The 21277-nt window shown below is 41.1% G+C and overlaps 1 protein-coding gene across 1 annotated transcript in view; it reads right to left on the bottom strand.

Annotated features, from left to right (window-relative positions):
• hint2 (histidine triad nucleotide binding protein 2) overlaps positions 1-21015 on the bottom strand; it is a 390237-nt gene extending 369222 nt beyond the window's left edge. Inside the window, 1 exon segment of the mRNA XM_030059357.1 lies at positions 20916-21015. Within this exon segment, the coding sequence (XP_029915217.1) occupies positions 20916-21015 (100 nt within the window).
• Positions 21016-21277: the final 262 nt, after the last annotated feature.

Genomic DNA, 21277 nt, shown 5'->3' with positions numbered 1-21277 from the left:
ATGCACAGCTAGCTATAGGAGAAGTCACACTTTTACTGCAGGACATGGTGAAGTACCTCTGCAGTTTCACTTCACTGCCAAGGGAATCTCCAGAAAAATAAAGTCTTGTTTTCTTGCCAGGTGTCGGAAGTAACAAGGAGCTGACCTTTTGCTAACTAATGATTGACGCAGACATCCACCCATGTGTACTTTGTATCTGGTTTTAGACTTTCTCCATCATCGTTGCTTTGATATTGTCCCACCACACTGGTCCAACATAATACTGAAAATACTTTAATGTGGCTTTTTGTTACACCAGTTTGACGCTTGACATGAGCATGTAAGCATCATGCAGCAGAGTCAATCTTCAGAGTTTTATTAGACATACAGCAGCAACCATAACTAAAGAGTGGCGGCAAATAAAAGAAATGTTATTGGTAAACTGCCTGGTAACTAGACATTGGCTGAGAGATGTAGTTTTTTTGTGTGTCAACTGGATTCATCTGTATTATCAGTGACAGGTGAAGGACAAGTACATGGCAGTGGACTTGCACTGCATAATGCCCAGTCAAAGGAAAAGTTCATTGCAGATTCCTTGTTTTCTTCTGACATGTGTCCGGGCAAGAATTTGACCAAATGAGAGGCAGGAGGTGGGAATGTCAACAGGCTGCACCTGGGCCCTGATTTAGACGACTTTAATGTGCGGAGAAACTTTTAGCATGTGGAAAAACCAAAGACATAACCCCTCATTGGTCAAGAAGATTGTCTTGCACAAATTCGAAGCCTTCATGCTGACACTGAACAGTGCAATTAGCTTCCACTCATGCTTTGAGTAAATCTGGGTCTTACTGCCCTTGAGATGAAAAGTTGCATGTTGTCAATTAATGTTTTGAATTTGTTTGCATGGCCTAAATTTATCACAGAAAGTGAGGTTTTACACTTTTTAAATTTAACATCAAACTCACTGCTGTTTACGCAGGGAAAAATATGTTTGCACACACTCACAGTTATTCGTCCTCCACACTTGATGAAAGATCACCTGCTTTTTTATTTCTACTGTCATGTTTTTTGTCTGAAGTATGAATTGGCATGCCTGTAAACAACAGGTGAGTCAAGTGAAGCCACGCCAAAACTGCTGTTGTGACAGTATGTTCCCCAGTAAAATATGTATGCTATTAAAAAAACATCACTCCCATCAAACAAAACAGATGTCACAGACTTTGGATACGAGGCGCGATTATCCACAATCAAACACGCTCTCATTGAGAAAGTGTTGCCGCACTTCATCCACGCATCATTACAAGTTATTTGTGATTTCCTCCGTGAAAGTAGTATTATATACCCAAAACACAAAGAGCGACAAATTTCTCTTGTAACTCTCCTATTTCTCAGACGCACGCTCGATTGAACTTACAATAAAAAACACATAAACACATTGTGCCGTTGATAATTGAACATTGCACGGCTCCAAATTGCATCTCAGGCTGATGGATCCCCCCGTGGGGCGGGAGAGAGAACTGTGGAGGATTTTTTTTTTTTTTGTTGGTTCGTTTGAGAGATAAGTGACTCTGAAGTGTTCAATCCATATAAGCTTATTATCAGCACAAGTGCATATCATAGCGGACGTCCACAGGGAGAAAGGTGGATCAAGTGTTGCATTTGCTGTGGTCTGTGATAGTTGTGAGCATGGGCGCAGATGGCACTGGGGACAGGGGGGACGTGTCCCCTCCAGATTTATAGTGACCCGATCCGTCCCCCTCCCCAAATTGATCAGTATACAATACACCGATTCAAGAAAGTGGAAGGCTGGAGCCTGGAGCAGATCCTTGCCGAGTTGGCAAAGCAAGATGTTCCATTTTCCACATAATCCTCGGTTAATAACACTGCACAGCTGATCCATTAACATCCCGGTGTGTGCCGCTTTACCGTGCCTTACATGCCTACGACGTGTGTACTTCTGTTATCATACACATTGTTATCAGGCGCGGGGGTGGGGGGGATCTTTCCTCAAAAGCCCCGGATCTTTTTTGATCTTTATTTTTTCTTTTTATCATTATTTTATTATGCTATACGAACAATGTGCATCTTGTGGAGAAGAAGCGGTGTGTCCATTTTCAAACCGATCGGACTTTGCATTTTTTCGTAACTTATCAACATGAATGGACCACGAGTCCAATTTGTTAGAATGTAAACAAGCCCTGATAGCTAAGCGGTTAGAGTTTTTGCCTGCCGTGCATAATACCGAGGGTTCGATTCCCGACCCGTCAAAGAGGATATCCGTACCTTATTACATAGTTTTGTTGTTGACTATGACAATAACGTGATTCTTATTATTCTGCCTGTCATTGGCTAGATGAAACACACAGTAGCATTTAAGGTTTCTGTAATGTTCATTTCTTTGCTGTTTTGGTGAATTTGTATTGTAGCCCAGGACCTGGGCCCCAGGTGCAAACGGTAGCCTGTTGCCTGGTTTCAGGAAGTAGCTTTGCGGCTGCCGAGCTGTGGTTGTGACACACACACACACACACACACACACACACACACACACACACACACCTATATATATATATATATATATATATATATACAGACACACACACACACCACACACACAAGTATTTACAGCTTGGTCCCCCCCAGGTCTAAAGTCCTATCTGCGCCCCTGGTTGTGAGACAAAGAATTGCTGGAAAAAGCCTTTGGAGAGCAACATGGATGTTAGGCTGGAGGCAAACCGGATAACTTTTACAATGCTAACCGGTGTAGAAATTGCATTGCATTACACACAAAACTACACATTTCACTGGCTTTCTTAGTCTTCGTTGTTAATACGCTCATCCAGTATATAACACTCACATTTTCTGGATGCAATTAGCAATGGCCAAAGAGGAAACGTAAAGTGATAAAGAGAAAGTTAAAAAAAAAAAATGCAGCTATAGATTAAAATAACAGGAGACACATGAGAGCCATTTCCAGGCCAAGAGTGGATACAGTGATGTGATCCCATAAGATGCTATTTTAATCATGCATTCAGACTGTGAGAAGCACAGTGAACAAGTTACATGTTGTGTGTTACTTTCCTACAGAGCTGAGCGACAAGGGAAACGACGTCACCACGTCGGCCACCACAAGACGTTTTGCATAGTAATTTGCGCACTTCCTCACTTTCCTTCCAGTATGACTTTGTTTGATAATCAGTATTTCTGCCTGGCAAGTGCAAAATGGACAGGAAGTTGACTACATTGCAAAAACTCAAAATCTTACCAAGAATATTTGTCTTATTTCTAGTCAAAATATCTCATTACACTTAAAATAAGACATGATCGCCTAAGAAATAACTTGTTTTTAGACAATTTTCACTTGTTTCTAGTGAATTTTCACTTGAAAATTTGCTTGTTTCATTGACAAATTTTGCCAATGAAACAAGCAAATTTTCACTGCTTTCAAGTGAATTTTCACTTTCTCCACTTTTTCAAGTGAAAATTCACTTTCACAAGTGAAAATTGTATAAAAACAAGTTACTTCTGAGGTGATCATGTCTTGGTAAGATTTTGAGTTTTTGCAGTGTACCGCCATTCAAAGCTTCTCAGCTCTCAAGAGCTGTGGCTACAGACGATCATCGTGGGGTCGATGGAGACGCTGGAAAGTCATTATTCTCCCCAAAACGACGAGCATATAATTCCTGCCGCCACAGATCCGAGCTGTGAACACAATAACTGGAATACCATTTATTCCAATCTTTTCAAATTAGCCGTGCAGATTCATGACCCCTAGAGGAAGAGCCCTATTGATTTTAGTGACTTTTTCCCTCTAGTGCCATCATTAAGCCAAACTCAGGTTGTTTCAGGGATATACCATTGTTCACCATCATCATGTTTTATTTTTCTGCTTTTATGCTTTTTGATTAATGGCATCTAATTAGTGCTAGCCTGTTGAAATGACATAATGTACTGTTATTAAACGTAACACCAGAGCAGTAAAAAGAAGATGATTTGCCTTTTCATAACTCTGTAGCGGTGTGAGAGTAAAGCAACCGATCAATCAAGCGGATTCAGGATTCAACAAATAAAAAATCATGCCTAAATGACAAATGCAACTTGACAAACACTCGTTCCCTCTCATACTCTCCCTCTCCATCCCTCCCAGCCTTGTCTCCTCTGCTCTCTTTCCCTTCTGCCAGCTCTCTCCGCGCCACAAGGACATATTACTGTGCAATCTGTCAGTCATGCGTAGCCTCTGTCAAGTTTTCGGCTAAGACCCCGGTAATCCCGCCATCGCCGAGGCTGTTAACTGGCTAATTACAGAATATATCGGCCGTCACAGCTCCCTAATCCTCCGCTCTCATTCACTTTCCCCCATTAAGGATCCCAGGGGATTACTGTAACAATCACACCTCCTTCTCCCTTCGATGGTATACGGGGATTAGTATTAAAATATACAGTGTGTGTCACAGAAACGATGGCACCGCTGTCAAGAGAGGGGGGAAATGGGATTGCGACGCCGAGGGAGTTGTAGACTCTAAAAGAAAAGGTTGTCATATATAAATTATATAAAACGGTATGTACCAGCAAAAAGTGGCGCTTCGGTCACATTCACAGGGGAAGTCTATGGCAGCGGTTTTCTGAAAAGGATGCACAGCTTTTGAAGTCACCGAAAACTTTTCCTAAGGGGTAGTTGTACAAGTCCCACTTAATGCGTCTATCCTGCAGTTCTACCGCTGGCTGTTCTTTCTTTTAGACGGCACAAAGTAGTGTATTGTAATGTAAAACTCCCAAACATCTGGCTTCCAAGCCACTCTTTGTATCTTCTAAAGGCTAAGGGGAGAACATAAGTTGAATTCAAAAGCAGAACATCCAAAACAGATGTAAACAGCACCCAAAACTTTCCAAATAGCTGTACCATATAGTCCATCAAAAACAATAAATAAAGCATCTATTAATGTATAAATAAGTAAAAATGACTTTCCTTTGACAACACAAAAGGGCTAAAGAGGCAATCTTCAGTCTAATTGTAATTTTTTGGTTAAATATACAGTAAATAAATCGCAAGTCCTTTGAACAATGCAATGGAGTCGATATTTTGGAGAGAAATTGATACTGCCGAGTGAAATGCAGCTGTAATTCTCTTAGTCCTCCCTTCTTTCATTATGATTCAGAGCAGCCAAGACAATTAAGACAGTGTTTAGTTATTGGTGTGTTGGTCTCATATTTGTTTCTCATGGCTGCTGTTAAAAAAAGAAATATAATTCTACAGTAGGTGGATACTGGACATCTCACTTTGGGCATGCTCTGGAGCACATCTGAAATATTTGCATGAGCTTCCTAAATTTAGTGGAGTGTGAGCAACATGGAGCCCATGACAACCTGATTGGACTTGGTCTGGTGATTCTGCTCTGGCCCAGCGAGCGGCACCTCTCTCACAGTGATCATTCTCCAGCAAATATCTTGGGCAAATTTAGGGAGAATTTTGCCAGCAAAGGATTTGGAAATGTGCCACCATTTTTACTGTTAAGGCCCTGATATGTGGTCACCTTTCAGAGGCAATGGAGCACAAATCAGGACTGTCAAATAATAAATTCCAAATACACGCCTGTCAAATGACCCATGTAGGCTGTATAATGGGCTAAGAAACAGATTAAAGATGAATTACAGAAAATCAGTCCGACTAAAAGAACCCACCAGTTGTGTTAACTACCACTGTATTAATTTTATTTTTTTTTATTAATTGTGCTAATATTCAGGATAGTCAAATGCCTTTGCAACACAGTTTGCTACAGCATGGCAGCATCTGGAGGTAGGCGCCATGGCTGGGTGCTCAATTTTCCTCAGGCTTTCACTATGGCAGTGGAGGTTATTTATAGGGCAGCAAGCTGGGTAGTTGGAAGAGAGAGAGAGAGAGGATGAACGGCCGTCCCTCCCACCCATCAGGCCACAGATGTATGATATGACTACTGCGACGACATCAGCGCCTTGTAGCGAAAGGGTGCTGAACAAATGAAAATGAAAACCTGAATTTGGTTAGGCTGAGAGTTGAGCGCACAGAGTGAGTCGAGCAGCAGTTCCATCGTTAAGAGGGAAGCTGGCAAACCGAGGGCTCTGCATAGCCGGGGAAGCAGATCCAACAGTTTTAGAGAAGCCTGTCAAAAACTTAGCAGGGTGATGCAACCCCAAACGACAAGGAGCAGATTCAGGAGCTGTGGCAGGAAGCAGTCAGAGACACTGATGACACAAAGAATTCAGGACTACCAGGCAAAGTTAAGCTGCCAAAAGGATGTGCTAAACCGCAAATAGTGACTACAGATGACATCAGGCTACTCTTGTCATATAGAACAGAGCTGACAAACAGGCGGCGGCACTCGGCAGCCAGGTTGAGTGTGTGAGCGCAGGTGCAGATCTACTCCCCTCGCAGATTTTGTTGAACCTGGCCCATGACTCCTCCTCAAGCTTCAACAGAGTTTCTGTCGTCCTGGATCCCCCTCCAACACCCTCTCCCAACAACAAACACAGATAAACCTGCTGTCATGGCCCTGTGCCTACACATGAGCTCATCCCAACATGCCGGTGTTACCCGATATTTGATTTTGACAACATTAGCAGGACAACAGTAAGGAATCAGAAACCAAATTCAGCAAGCCAACACATCAAAACTGTAAAAAAAATAAAAAAATAAAATACATACACAGGCTATACACACCACTGCAACCTTCAAGGGAATCACAGCTGTAATTGGGCTTCAGTATATGTGGCCCTTTGGATACAGGCACGAAGGCTGCAACATCACACCCGGTGTATTAGCAAATCCTATTAGAAATAAATAAAAAAATACATCCTCCAAAATTTGTGTCTTACTTGCACAAAAAAAAAAGTCTTTTACTGCATGCTTCGTGAGCTTGCAGAACTTTGGCTCCCAGGAGGGATGATCTGAAAAAATCAACTTTCGCTCTCCTCAGCTGTCAAGCAGCTGCCTGCTACCTGCTTGCTTGAGAGATGTTAGACTGTTTGACTTTTTTTTTTTTTTTTTTTTTCCCAAATAGACTACTTTATAGATTAGATAAATCAATTTGGGTTTTTGCACCAAAAATATTTTTATAGTCGCTGTATAGCAGCCATTTAAGTGATTTTAGTTACTGATTTGTAGGGAACACACAGCTCCACTTCACAATGTAGACATTCACCACAGTTTTTTTTTTTTTTTTTTAATTTTATTTCAGGACAAAAAAAAAAAAATCTTTTCATCTTCAGACCTACCTGTAAAAATACTTTTTCATACTAGTTTTTAGTTTTAGTCCTTGTTTTTCCCCTTAACTTTCTCAATAAGTTGGATGAACTTTTTTCAGAAGTTAATATTCGTTGTGACAAAGTGGGACAGGGAGAGAGAACAGAAGGTAAAAAAGGACAAAGACTTCATAGCACTAACTGATAGGAGCCACATTAAAGCACCGCTCCTCTGCCTCCCGGCAACACCTGTATCTCCGTAGGAAGAAGGGAACAAAAGAGACGGAGAGGAGGGAAACAAGAGAGAGAAAATGATAAGCCAGCATATCTTTTATTATTTCACAGGCGGAAGAGTTCGGTTATCACATGTGTTCGCCTCCCCATTTTTCCCCCCTCTCCTGCACGCATACTTGTACATGCGTTCTGCTTTTCGCCTAGCCTATTTTCCTTGTCCAGCCATCTTTTTCTTCTTTCCTTATCCACACCTGCAAAACTCTCACACTTTTTTTCTTTTTTCTCCCAGCCATCATACCGAGCTGTCTCCCCATTTCTCTCCGCTTCGCTTGAACCGCTCCTCCCATCACTGATGCTACTCCCATCACCGCTGTGCCCATAATCACAACGAAAAACGCCTTGTGAGATACGGGCGCTGCGATGTGAAAATGCTTCCAGTGGCTGCAAAATGTGAATTTCTTCATGACGGATTCTCTTAACGACTGGTGGCTGTCTGAAGGGTGCAGTGCTTGGAAGCTGAACTCTGTCTCACCTGCAGCTTAACCTGTTTTAACAGAAGGAAACTATCACCTCCCTGCTTTGTTAGCCATTTACAGGCTCACTCACTCATGCAATACACACACACACACACACACACACACACACACACACGCAGAAACACACATCACACCACGAACTCACTTCCTCTCCACCTTCATCTCCTTCTTGCTCTATAATTTCCATGCAAACTTTCACACTTACTTATTACCTCTCTGTTCTCTCCTCTGTCACATTAGTTCCTGATTATCCATTTTGCGTTCAGTCACACATAAACACCTTCACAGCTCTACAGGCAGGAAGACGACGGCAGTGACGCCATCATCACCTTTTATATTGAAAAAATAACTGGCTTGGTAAGTAAAATGGTTTCAAATTAATTTCATTTACATTATTTCCAGTATTCTGAGAGTAAGGTGAATATTCTCCCTAATGGAACATTAAAAAAAAAAAAAAAAAAAAAATCACTCTTTCATTATGAGATACAGTTTGAATTTATGAAACAAGTAATTGAAAAATAAGAGGATGAAGCTATCACTTGTTACACCCACACTTTAGTAGTAACTTTAACAGTAACAATGATAATTATATGTATCATTTTTTTTTTTTTTTTCTTAAACAAAGTTGCAACTTGTATGGCGAAGGGGGGGTTACTGCAAATCTGCAACAACAGCACAAAAACACTAGTTAGCATTCAGGAGAGTACTGTTATTCTTATGAATAGAGGTATTTGGTGAAAAGATGGTATAGTTCTCAGTGTTGCGTCACCTCACAATGAATACTGAATGGCACTTTTGCCATTGTGTCGGTATGTACATTGTGTGTATATATACATGCATCATTGTACCAATGAGCTCTGCTTTCCTGCATGAATGCGTTAGATGCAGACATCCTTGTTTTTCTTGATCATTCAGTTCAATTCAATTGTGTGCAAGTGTGGGGGAAAAAAAAAATTCAGCCTTGATGAACTCTGACTTGCAAATTTCCATCCTTGGCCGGTAAAAGTTTTCAATGTCACGGTGAATCAAACCTGGAGGAAGCTCGAATTTCAGCACCAGCATCCGGCTCTATACAATGCCATGCCATAGATTCTTTAATTTACCTTAGTGCTTACCACCATTTGCAACTATGGCTGCCATTTTTTTTCCCTAAATGCTTGTGAGATGTTTTTGCCTGTGGCCTTCAAAATATAAGTGGTATAACTCGAAAGTTTTGAGTTGCTTTAGATAAGTTCTCGTCCATTTTGCACTTGCAAGGCTCAAGCTTTGTTCATCAATCAAAATCACAAAATCCAACCAGCAGGGAAGTGAGCAAGCAGATAAATTTGATTGACTGTTAATAATTGATGACCGGTTTTAGCTGTGGTTATCTTTTCCCAGCTGCCAAGTTTGTGGATGTCCACACATCGGCCAAGTTTCCCTGGCTGCTCCTCTCCGTGGCAGATTACTCCTCGTCCAGTTATTTGTTGATTGTGTTGCTTACAGCGTGGACACGGTTATGGATGTCACCGGGGTGCAGCGCTGGTTTAATGAGCATGCAGTAAAAAGTGGTACTTGGCCACGGTGGCTACATCTGCACTCCTCAATCTGTACTCAATACAAACAGATGAGCTGGACGTCATCCACCGATGAAGTTCCACTTGTTGCATGATTGCTAACTACTTCTGGACTTTGGCTCCATCTCCCCAGCTCACACTGTTAATGGGGCTTTTAATTGTACCAAAGGAGAGGCTGAACATATCGTGGAAAATAAAGTCTTTCCTGTCCTGTCTTCTCTGCCTCACTAAAAATGTCCTTTTTGAAATTGGGACAGTCAAATTGCACACTCAGATACTTACATGTCTCTTTCATGGTGTGATTGGGGCATCAGACCGATGACAACATGGTGTTCACAGTGTCAACTCATGAAATGGATGCTCTTTTCCTTGATATTCCCCTTGGAGGAAAATTTCCCTCTTCTTGAGAGAATTCAATTATCCTGAGGACACCGTGAGCGAGTGAATGCAACATTAGCTGAGCAACAGCGTGGATGGACACAAAGCAATGTATTATGGTATATACGAAATAAAGCTAGAAAGATGCATTTGACTGTGCTGTGTGTCCCCTTTTTCAAAAATGAAATGTACTTACCCTCTACTTATTTGTACTTTTTGTACTTTTTGTATATTGTTGCATATTGTATATAGTCGTTCATTGTATATAGGAATGTCATTTATTCTTTCTATTTTATCTTTATTTTTCTTTTATTTTCTTTTATTTTTTTATTATTATTATCGTTATTATTATTATTTGTATTTTTTATTTATTTATTTATTTTTATTTTTATTTTTTACTTGCACAGTGCCGGAGTTGTTGCAATTACATTTCACTGCTGCTGTACCTGTACATTCATGCATGTGACGAATAAACCTTGAATTGAATTGAATTGAATTGAATTGAATTGAAATAATCGTTTTTGCGGCTGAAAATCAGAGCGGTTTCTCATCACTGAAGCTAGCAGGGAGGTTGTGTGGTGTATGGTTTTGAATTATGGGAATCAACATGTTATAATATAAAAAATATCCTTTAAAAAGCCACCATATCTCACACCCCACACACACACACACACACAAACAATATCACAAACAATATCACAAACCTGGCCAACACACTACTTACTGCACCAGTCGCCCACACAAAAGCAAAATGCAGACAAACCCTCTTCTCCTGCGGTACCCAAATAAAGACAACTAACGTAAGCAATGGAAAGAAAAAAGTGTGAAGGGAGTAAGAAAAGAAGGGAATGTGAGAAGGACAGAGAACAAGAGAAAGAGAGGGATGATGGGAGAGGAAGGGAGGGAGGGAGAGAGAGAGCGTCAAGGCTTCTTAGCTCCTTGGAGAGTGTAAAATAAAGAATCACTTGGATTCCTAATGACTGTGGTGTATGACAGTATTTAGAGCCATTATAGGGAACATGAGCCAGAATTTAAAAAAAAAAAAAAAAAAAAAATTCCCATAATGCACCACCCACACACTCCACAGTGAGAGCCAAGGAGGGAGAGGAGAAAGAGCGAGGAGGGAGATGAGGGCGAAAGAGGGAAAGTGGAGAAGAGGAAGAAGAGGAGAAAGTAGAGAGAGAGGTGGAGGACCAGACGAGGTGTAACGAGTAGGAAAACGAACGGAAAGGAGAGAGGGATGGGGGAGAAAAGGGGAAGAAAGAGAGACGGACAGCGGGAGGGAGAGGCTGCCAGGGTGGGAGAGGCTGGAGGTGGGGGGCTGCGGGTGGGCTTGGTGACTACGGACTCTCTGGTGTCTTCTATCTTTGATCTAAATGTACTTTGGCATTTCTCCTCTCCTCTCCTCAGATGCAATTAGATTCCTCGCTAGCCAAGCAGACGCAGATGAAATGGCTGCTTAATGACTTCCTCGGCAACCCGCCCCGGCAACGCAAACCTCCCATCTGGAGCCTCCTGTTTCCCCTCCCTCTCCTCCGCTTCCTCCTCCACCTCCTCTTCGTTCTCCTCTCGCTCCTCATCTACGTTTCCCCCCTCTCTCTCTCTCTGATTTTCTCCTTTTCGCATTTTGTCTTTGTTTTCTCTTCTTTTTTTTTTTTCTTTTTCCTGCCACTATCCTCACTTTCTCGGTTTGAATCAGCTGTTGTTTGCTCCTCGGTCCCCTTCCCTCTCTCTCTCTTCTAAACATTCTCCCCCCCGACTGTTTATCTTTTCCCAGTTCCCCGTCAGTTTATGTCTCTTGCCTTGACTCGTGTTGTCTTTCCTTTCGTTTTCTGCTTTTTTTTTTTTTTTTTTAAAGATTATGTTGTTAGAGAGAGAGAGAGACAGGAGAGGCGATGACATGTGGAAAAGGGCTCAGCTTGGAATCAAACCCAGGCGGCTGCGGTAAACACCGAGCTCTGACGCGTGGCGGGTTAAACTTGGGTGCTGTAGTTTGGTGCTCATACATCAGTGAGACAAAGTAGAAAATGAATTTCAAGAGTGGCTAGAAAGCAAGCGGAATGCACCTTTACAGTACTTCTTGTTTCACTTTCTATTTCTATTCAACCAGTCTATTTCATGTAGTAAGATTTGGCCTTTCTTTCGTCGAGTGACTACTGCACTTAATCTAGTTGGTGCGTTATCCTGCGATCTATCGAACCTGTTCAAAGTAAACCTGTTCGCCTTTACATGAGTGGAGCATTTTCAAACAGCTGATAAATTCCACATGATTGAAAATGTTTTCTACATGTAGAGATGAAGTGGAAATTTAATGTAAGATATTTAAAGGGTTAGTGGTAACACTTTACAATAAGAGTACAACAATTAACGTTAGTTAATGCCATAATAAACATTAAGTAACAGGTAATAAACATTAAGTAACAGTTAACTAAATGTTAAATAATGTGTCTAAGAATCATATACTAATGCTGTTCATGCTAAGGTATTCATTTATATGTTATTTAAGGGTTATTGTAGATATTATTAACATTAGTAAATGCCATAATAATCATTAACTAACAGTTAATTAACCATTACGGCATTAACTAACATTAATTGTTGTACTCTTATTGTAAAGTGTTACAGGGTTAGTTCTGATTTTTGAAGTGGGGTTTGTGTGAAGTACTTATTTATAGACAGTGTATTTCCAGGCAGGAGTTTTAACCACGGGCGTGCTGCTGTGGAAGGCGGCAGAAGCAAAAACGTATTTCAGCCGCCTTAAAAAGGCCGCCCGAGAAAAATCAGTATGAGTGCGCGCTATATTTAGAATATTTTCACGCCTTTACCTTGCCGTCGGACAGCCCTTTCCTTCAGCACTGAGTTTTCTCAACCACACAACTTCCATATTCCTTATGCGCGCTGTACTGCGTCGCTGTTCCCTGGGTCAGAGCGGCACCTGTTTCTTTTGTCATTTTTTAAAATAGAAACTTTTAATCGAGACATGAATGTGGTTATGTGGTGATGTTTTTTTTTTTTTTTTTTTTTTTTTTCTTTTAGGGAATATTTTCCGGCCTTCCAAGTCTTCCATTGCCTCCTGCGGATGTCAGCAGGTGACAGTCAGTCCGCAGAGCGTAACATTGTGCGTGCGCTGGTTTGGAAAGACTCGTCTCGGACACAGTGATGCAACAGTAAGGCAGAAAACTCTGACAACACCACCAAACTAAGGCCTGGCTTGCTAATTAGGGATTATCTCGCTCAGACAATGCTCAGGGTCGGAGGAAACTGTTTTCCATTCTGTACGAGAACCAACGACAAGCGAGTGGTTTCCTCTGACGGAGTGAAGACGAGCTCCGGCGTCGCTCTGAAGCCGGCCTCGCTGCTCACCTTCCAGGCACCTTCGGGTCACTGCTGTCCCCTTCTCTCCGTCCTCTCGTCCTCATCTCTTTCCATCTCACTCGTCGTTCGCTGTACTCCCCTCATCTTTCGTCTTTCCTCAGGAGGGAGGGTGCTTTTTTCTTTTTTTTCTTTTTTCTATTCGGGCTGAGTAATGCAAATTTAATGAATTTGGCAGTGAAGTCGCATGTGGGTACATGCACAAATAAGGAGAGCGTTGCATGCACACACACACATACACGCATGCTTACTCAAAGCCACAGAAGCGGCAAATCACGGACACACACACATACACGCACACACACACACAGGATTGGGTGTGAGCCATACGGAGCCAAACAGGACATTGTACAGTGGTTCCTCTGTGTTTTTCTGGTCTCCATGGATACTGGTAGCCTCATAACAGATGGACACACACACACACACTGTAACTCTTACCCACTCTCCACTCTGCGGGTCATTCAATCTATTGCTCTGTCTATGCCTTTAATTAATGTGGCTTTGTTTATGCTTCTGTGTTAATCTATTTACTGTGATTATGTTTTGTGCTGTCTGCCACGCTGTAAGGCAATTTTCCCACGAGGGACAACAAAGTCTTTAACCTTCAACACACAAACGTATAAATACACACACACACACACACACACACGGTCTATAAAACATGCACACCAACATTTAACTGTGATGTATTAAAACAGAGTGATGCAGCAGACATTATCACATAATTTTATAGTTTTTTTTTTTTTTTTTTTAGGCCCAGGTCCATCCCCCAGAATCTATTTTGACACATCAAGTCTTGTTCTCTTTTAGCTGTCAGATGTTACAAAGACGGTTTTCTGTGATGTTCAAAAGAAATTTGCCGGCAGTGTTAACATTAAGATAGACTCATAATAAATGCATGGACTGGGACCTCTACATGGCTACCGCTGCGTAACATTATCACAGAGAATACGATCCTTTAGTCTTCCCTCACTTTTCCAAACTCCTCATGCAGGGAGAGTCCACCGTGGCAGCCGAATGAGTGATAATGAGGGTAAAACCCACTAAATGTCCAATTTCTGAAACTAATGGGAGTAAGGGATGGGACGGCTCTCCTGGTGAACCCAACACACTCACACAGACAAGAGGAGAGAATGGGAAATTAATCAGCAAATAATTGAGTATGACAGATCACTCCTGAGCCAATTAGAAGTGAGCTTGCTGGGGTGGAACCTCTCTCTCCGGCCACTTAGATGTAGGTTTGTTGCGGCGTTACCACGGCAAACGGCAGATGAGCATGGTAATAGACAAAATGTGCTGTGGGTTTGACGAATCCAGCTGCAGATCAGCGACCGTTGCTGCACTTCAGCTCCATCCTCAAGAGAAACTGTTTGAAAAAATTCAATTTTGTTTTCTGGTTGGCTTAAAGACAGCATTTTCCTGTAGCATCAATTCATTTGAATTGTATTAACAAAGGAGCAATGCATCAACACTGTGAGCCTCGCCACAGTGGGACACTTTTTCAGTGTATTTGGCATTGTCTTTTTTTTTTTTTTTTTATACAAGTTTTCAGGTGCATTGAAGATGCAGGACCATCATGACTTCAGAGGCCTGCGTCAGCAACAAGAAGTAGGTTACATTAGGATAAAAATGTGTCCCTGCTTAGCTCTGAAGAAACTGATTCCTTAAGAAACTCACTATTTTGACACAATCTCCATCCTCCTTGCAACATAAGGCAAGTCGAGGCATTTGAGGCATTCTAGGGCTTCGGAAAAGTGGCTTATGGGTAAGTTCAACCATAGAAGAATCCTGAGCCATGAACTCACAGGCAACTAGTAAGAATGCAAAAAATGAAAAACATATACATCTCTCCTCCACTATTCTTTCTCTTATCTCCCTTCTCAGCATTTCTCTGTCTGGATAAGATCAGCATCACTTTAATACTTGAAATGTAAAACATAAAGGTCATCCTGTATGCCCACAGTGGCTTACAAGTATGTGTAACAAAGTATTCATGTGATCTTAACAAAAAAAAAAAAAAAAAAAAAAGCTATTGACTAGAAGCCTGTGAATGCTCTGACATTTACTTGGCCAGCCTCCACAATTGCCCACTAAACCATATGTTGACTGCAATAAAGAATATTTTGTGAATGTGGCTCACCAAAGAAAAAAAAAAAAGGGAACTAAAAAAGTGCCACTGAACAGCCACCCGTTTTTAACATGGAGTGGCCCCTCAGGCGCTTCTACCAACAGCACACAGCAACTTTAAATATTGATAGAATAATGAATGTTAAAACAATGTTAGCTGAAGAATAGCCTGCTTTTGTCATTTAGAGTCATTGCTCATTTACCTCTGGCTACGTCTAGTTTACATCCCCCCCCGACCAGTTTGACACTTGGATTTGTATGAACCATTTATTTCATTTTGCTTCATTTCATTTTGTTGTGTTGGAAAAAACTAACTTTTTAGTGTCAGTGGCTCGAAAATAAATACTAATAAAGGAACCCCGAAATAAAAAAAACATGAATATATTGATAAAGTTTGCAAGGCGACTTTTTTGGGGTGGATTATTTCCAGGCAGAGACTTGCATTTTTCTCAGTGGGTGCCCGGTGATTGAGAGTAAACAGAGTGTAATGTGATGTGCACACTGAAATGAAAGCGCTGAGATCCCACACACACACACACACATGCAATGTAATAATGATAAGAAAGAGAAACTTAGACAGAACTGAATTAAGCCTTCTTTTTTAAAAAGCAAAAAATAAAAAAAAATAAAAAAAAAATCAATCCCAGCAAGTCATTCCGTCTCATATTCAGTCTTAAATTCTTTTTTTTTCTTAGATGTAAAGCAAATCTGCCAGTTGGTTGAGGTAATCCCTCTTGTTTCCAATGCTAATCAATTCGTTTCCAGTTTTTTCTTGAGTCCAGCGTCATTTTTCCTTATTCTGCCCCTTTTTACACATATTTATGCCTGTTCCCAGAAAAATTCCTGAAACAAGTGAAACTGCGTTGGAAACAAGTGGGATTATCTCATCCTACTGGCAGATTTTTTTTTTTTTTTTTTCACTTGTTTTAAGAAAAAAAACCACAGTTGAATATTGAATATGAGATTAAATGACTTGTTAACATGGATATATTGTTGCAGTGGCTGTGATGAGTTATGTGGCGAGTTATAGAAGTTTTTTTCCTGACTGAAAGCAGATGAATGGCGACAAATGGCTCCTTGTGAAGACTGATGTCTCCCAGTACGCCGTGTGCACACACCAGCAGGAGTCACGGAAAGGGGAGGTGCACACTGAAACAACACGGGTATTACCCTTCAAGATTCTTTAGCGGTTTCATCTCATTCACTTCTCTCTCTTCCTCTCCGTCCCTCTCTCCCCTCTCAATCTCGATCTCTCCCGCTGCGTGTGCTAGCCGATGATAATGAAACACCTTCACTGTGTCAGAGCAAAGCTAGAGACTCACAGCATGGAGCTTCCACAGCTGAGAGAGAGAGAGAGAGAAAAGAGAGGGAGGCAGGATTTGTTTCCATCCAAATGCCAAGCAAATTTTACACAAACTTTTGAAAAATCGCAAAAAAAAATAAATATAAATAAAAATAAATAAATAAGTAAAATGCACATTCATTTTCTAGCAGCTGGGCTTCCAGAATCCCAGAAAAAAGCTCCATGAGAACTTGGTTAGTTTTGGGTGAGTTGCTGTCATCTAAGGTTGGGTGTGTTTTATGCTTTCATGTGAAACTTTGAAAATAGAGCCATTATACCAGGCAATATTGTAATTTGCCAACTAATAGCCATCCAATAATGGTGGGCTTTCTGCACAGGGAAGCAACGCCAGGTATGCCATTTTTTTTGGCGGTCATACTGGACTGATACGTAAAGGAATACTCCAACATTTTGGGCAAAATACTCGTTTTCCAACTTACCCAGACTGAGGCAAGATGTTCGACACCATTTTCACCTCTGTACGTCCAGGAGTTTGGCTGCAGAGGGTAGCAATTCATGTTAGCTTAGCATAAAGACTTGAAGTCTATGGGAGTCGTTAGCCTTTTTCCATCAAAGTGAAAAAATAAACCTTACAGCAACTCCAAAGTCCTAATTTACACAATGTATGGTGTATTTGATGGATCTTCCTCCACCTTGAGCGGTGCACAGGTCACTGCGATAGACAGAGGGATAAATGTGTTCAGCGATTGTAGTTGCACCATCTAAATTCTTATAACATCTCATTAATTTAAAAAAAAAAAAAAAAAAACTTCCACAACATGTATTTCAAATACACGATACATTAAATTTTATTGTTTTCATTCAGCTCCTCCTCTTCCATCTTTATAATTTGAAAAAGAAAATGGATGTAGACTCAGCTTGATAAATTAAGAGACAGATAAGACAGACAGATGCACAGATACAGAGCGGCAGACGCAGACAGACAGACCAGTGGACAAGAGGACAGACAGATAGGAGACAGATAAACCGAGAGAGGGACAGTTGGGTGCATGGACGGCCAGACAGCCCAACAAAAGGAGATGGAAAATGACTATGAATGACACAAGGTGACTTCAATTATACATTTTCTTTTTTTATATGTACTTGCCCACTGGAGTCACCCGAAAAGTATTATCATATCTAAGATTACACCACCAGCAATTATTAAACTACCACCATCGCCTCAGTGTGCAGCTCATTATAACCAATACTGTTGGTGTCCTCCTGAAGCCTCATTTCTCCAAACCATCAACTTCACAGGAAATTAGAGACCAAAAAAAGCAATTTGCATGTTCCCAACAATATCTATGTACTTTTGACATCTTACAAATACACTCTGTGTCACTTGGGTTGGTCACAGGGTTTATGTTTGTGACTTCATTTTTCTTTGTTGTGACTTTAGCTACTTTTTTTTTTTGCACCAGCAGTTCAGCAGCTGTGAAGTAGGCGGGACTTTTTGCAGATGGCGTCCCTGCCATAGCAGTGAGGAATAATGTGACGCTCGCACTGACAATTAAAGACATTTTTTTGTATTTGCTCTGAATAGCCTGAGGTTTTGATGACAGTCAAATTACACATCCCCATCTTTGTGTCATAAGACTCTGATTGCTCCACAATGCCAGAAATGTGAGGGATTTAAAGAAAAAAATACCATTTTTTTGTACTGTAATTATTAGGCTCACTTCACACCTGCCATTATGCCTATTTCTAACAGAATGTGATGCAACCGAGCAAAGCGAAAGTGAGAAACATTTTCAAAAATCTGTTTGAAAGATGTCCTCACTTGCAGAAAGTGTCAGCGAGGGAAACGAGTGATGTTGCTTTGGGTTAAAAAAAAACTGTCACTTTGCCCTGATTTCAGTGACGTGCCACAGGAGCACCACGTCTGCACAGTGCTGCTATCGGCTGGAAACTGCTTTTTTATGTTGTTTCTGCAGGACGAGAGCAGAGCGGGGTGTAGAGAGGCTGACCTTGAAGGTAGAGCAGCGTCCACTTCTCTGTGACGTTTCCAGCACAAGTTACAAGGACCTAAGCAAAAAAAGAGCAGCATGGTTGGAGATGGCAAATATTACAAATTCAAGTAACTTTAGGCACCATAGGTTAATGTTCAGTCATTTTTTGTGAGTAAAAATATGAGAAAACAGTGTAAAGCAAGAGAACTCCCGCTCTGCAAGGTGACCGGTTCCCATTTCTGTTTGCATTCGACTAAAAATAAATGTGGAATAAGCAATAAGGATTTGGGCATACAGTATGAAAACCATGTGAAACTTCCAACCTTTCAACGATGAGTTCACTCCTCTCGTGTGTCAGCTGAGTCAAAGTAGTCCCTCTCTTAATATCACTTTAATAATCCCTCTGCAATTTTGGTCTATTAGAATTGGATTTCTCTATCCGTCACAAGTCTCAGATTGCTATGCATGACACTTACTCTTGTAACTTGAGAAACCTTTAAAAGAAAACACCTCATCTTTTCTTCTTCTCCATCGGTGTGTATCCATGCAATTCGTTTTTGAGGCTTGTTGCTATCTGAGCTGCCTCCCGCCGCTGTGATTTGTATTACTCCTTTTTTTTGGGCTGTGCAGAGGTTTGTCTTTATTTATGTAGTTGCTATATTTGTATTGAAGATGCACCGCATTTACAGAAATGTGTCTCTGAGCACCTGCAGAGCTGGTCGGGGCGACAGACTCTGTCCTCTCTGTCTTCTTGAGGACATTTGCATATGGACTGTATGCATTTTTGCTCTGTTCAGTTGCAGCCCCAATACCTGCTTTTAAAGCCTTGTGTAAAACCATTCCACATGGGACTAAAAACTGAATTACAGAGGTTAAAAAAAAAAAAAAAAAAATTACATTGCTCGACCAAGAAAAACTAATCCTCTCCAGAACAGGCCTCTGACAACAGAACTGTTGGTGTGAAAGCCAATCTCACAGTTGAATATCACTGAACTTATTCATTGAACATTGTCTTTTTGATCCCTTTGCTTAGACCAAGGCTGGGGAACCTTTTTCCTGTCAAGGGCCATTTCAGTTTTTAGAACATCCTTCAAGGGCCATACAAAAATAGAAGTTTTATTGAATCTGTTCTAACATTTTGTATCATTGCCTGGTTTGGGAACTTGACTGTAGCCAACAACAACAACAAAAAAAAAAAAACAGGCTTGGTAGCCTTATCAATGTGGCCAGTAAGATTTCTGGGAGAAGGCAAGCCCGTCTTATAGACCTTTATAAAAGGCAGGTGACTAAAAAGGCCACTTCCATTCAGAAGTGCTTAGATCACCTTCAGACTGAGTTTGAGCTGTTACCTTCAGGTCGGAGGTTAAGGTGCCTCCCATCAGGACAAACAGATACAGGGTTTCATTTGTTCCTGCTGCTATTATAATGTTAAATAATGTTAAATAGTGGGGTATAGTATTGACAGCTGTCTGTAGTTGCTTGTCAACACAGTCTGTTGCGATCTCACTTCGTGTTTTGAAGTCAACTATGTGCTGTTGTTCTTAACAGTGGTTGATTGTTTTGTGTATGTTCATGTGTACTGGATGTTTTATGTGGACTTCCTGGCTGCAAATCAATTTCCCAATAGCGACAATAAAAATAACTTTGACTTTGGCTTTGAAAAAAAGCCAAATAGTATTAATAGTATTAATAATAGGATTTTAATCGTTAAATTAACATGGTTTGTATAAGTCAAACTTAACACTGATCTTAATGCGATGGCTGGAACTGGGTCTGTCAGGCTGGTGGTGATGATGATGCTGGTCACAGCTGGTTTTCCAGGTTTGGGTCAGTCAGTCTTGAGTGGAGCCGAGTTTTTGCAAGAGTCAGTTTTGCTAACAGCGGTAGGTTTCCCCAAGCGGAGATGCAAACTTCAGCGCATGTCTCCTCAGAATGGGAAAATCCTCAGGACGCACATACAGTTTGTAGAAGTGGAGCAGAGGGAGGCTGTTGTGGCTTTGAGCTCGTCAGTGATTTCATGTTGTAGCCTGTCAGGCACATCAGCTGATATGTTCAGTTCCTTTCGTTTACTCTTCAGATGTCATTTTTCAGATGTCATGGGGAAATTTCATAACATGTCATAGCAGAAATTTCTTGTGGTGTTTCTTCACTGTTTTTTTTTTTTTTTTTTTCAATATCTTGTGCCACATCCTTTTTCATCATTGCAAGCACATCCCTCAAACTAAACACACTTGCTTGCCTTTTACCTCAAAAAAAAAAAAGTTTGTCAATTTCTCTTGGTAAGTGTGACACTCTGCGTCCACTTGTCTTTTCTTGACAGTCAACATGATGCATGTACGTACGTGTTCACCCTGACCTCAGAAGGGACGCAGAAGCGCTGCCCACTTCCTGTCGGTGTCCTTGTTAACCGGCACACCGTGGACGCCTTGTGGTCCGAAGTGCCAGGTTCAGCATCTAGTCTATTTTCTCCGTGACAGGCATACGAAAGGGACCACCCTGAGGTGTTTTCTTTTATATTAGAAAAAAAGTAATTGCTGTCCAGAGCACTTTTGAGTTCCTTTTTTTGTATTTGTGGGCCATGAGGCTCAT

The sequence above is a fragment of the Myripristis murdjan genome, chromosome 9, assembly GCF_902150065.1.
Source record: "Myripristis murdjan chromosome 9, fMyrMur1.1, whole genome shotgun sequence".
Lineage (NCBI taxonomy): Eukaryota > Metazoa > Chordata > Actinopteri > Holocentriformes > Holocentridae > Myripristis > Myripristis murdjan.
The sequence above is the reverse complement of the archived record's forward strand: the minus strand, read 5'-3'. Positions and strand labels throughout refer to the sequence as shown.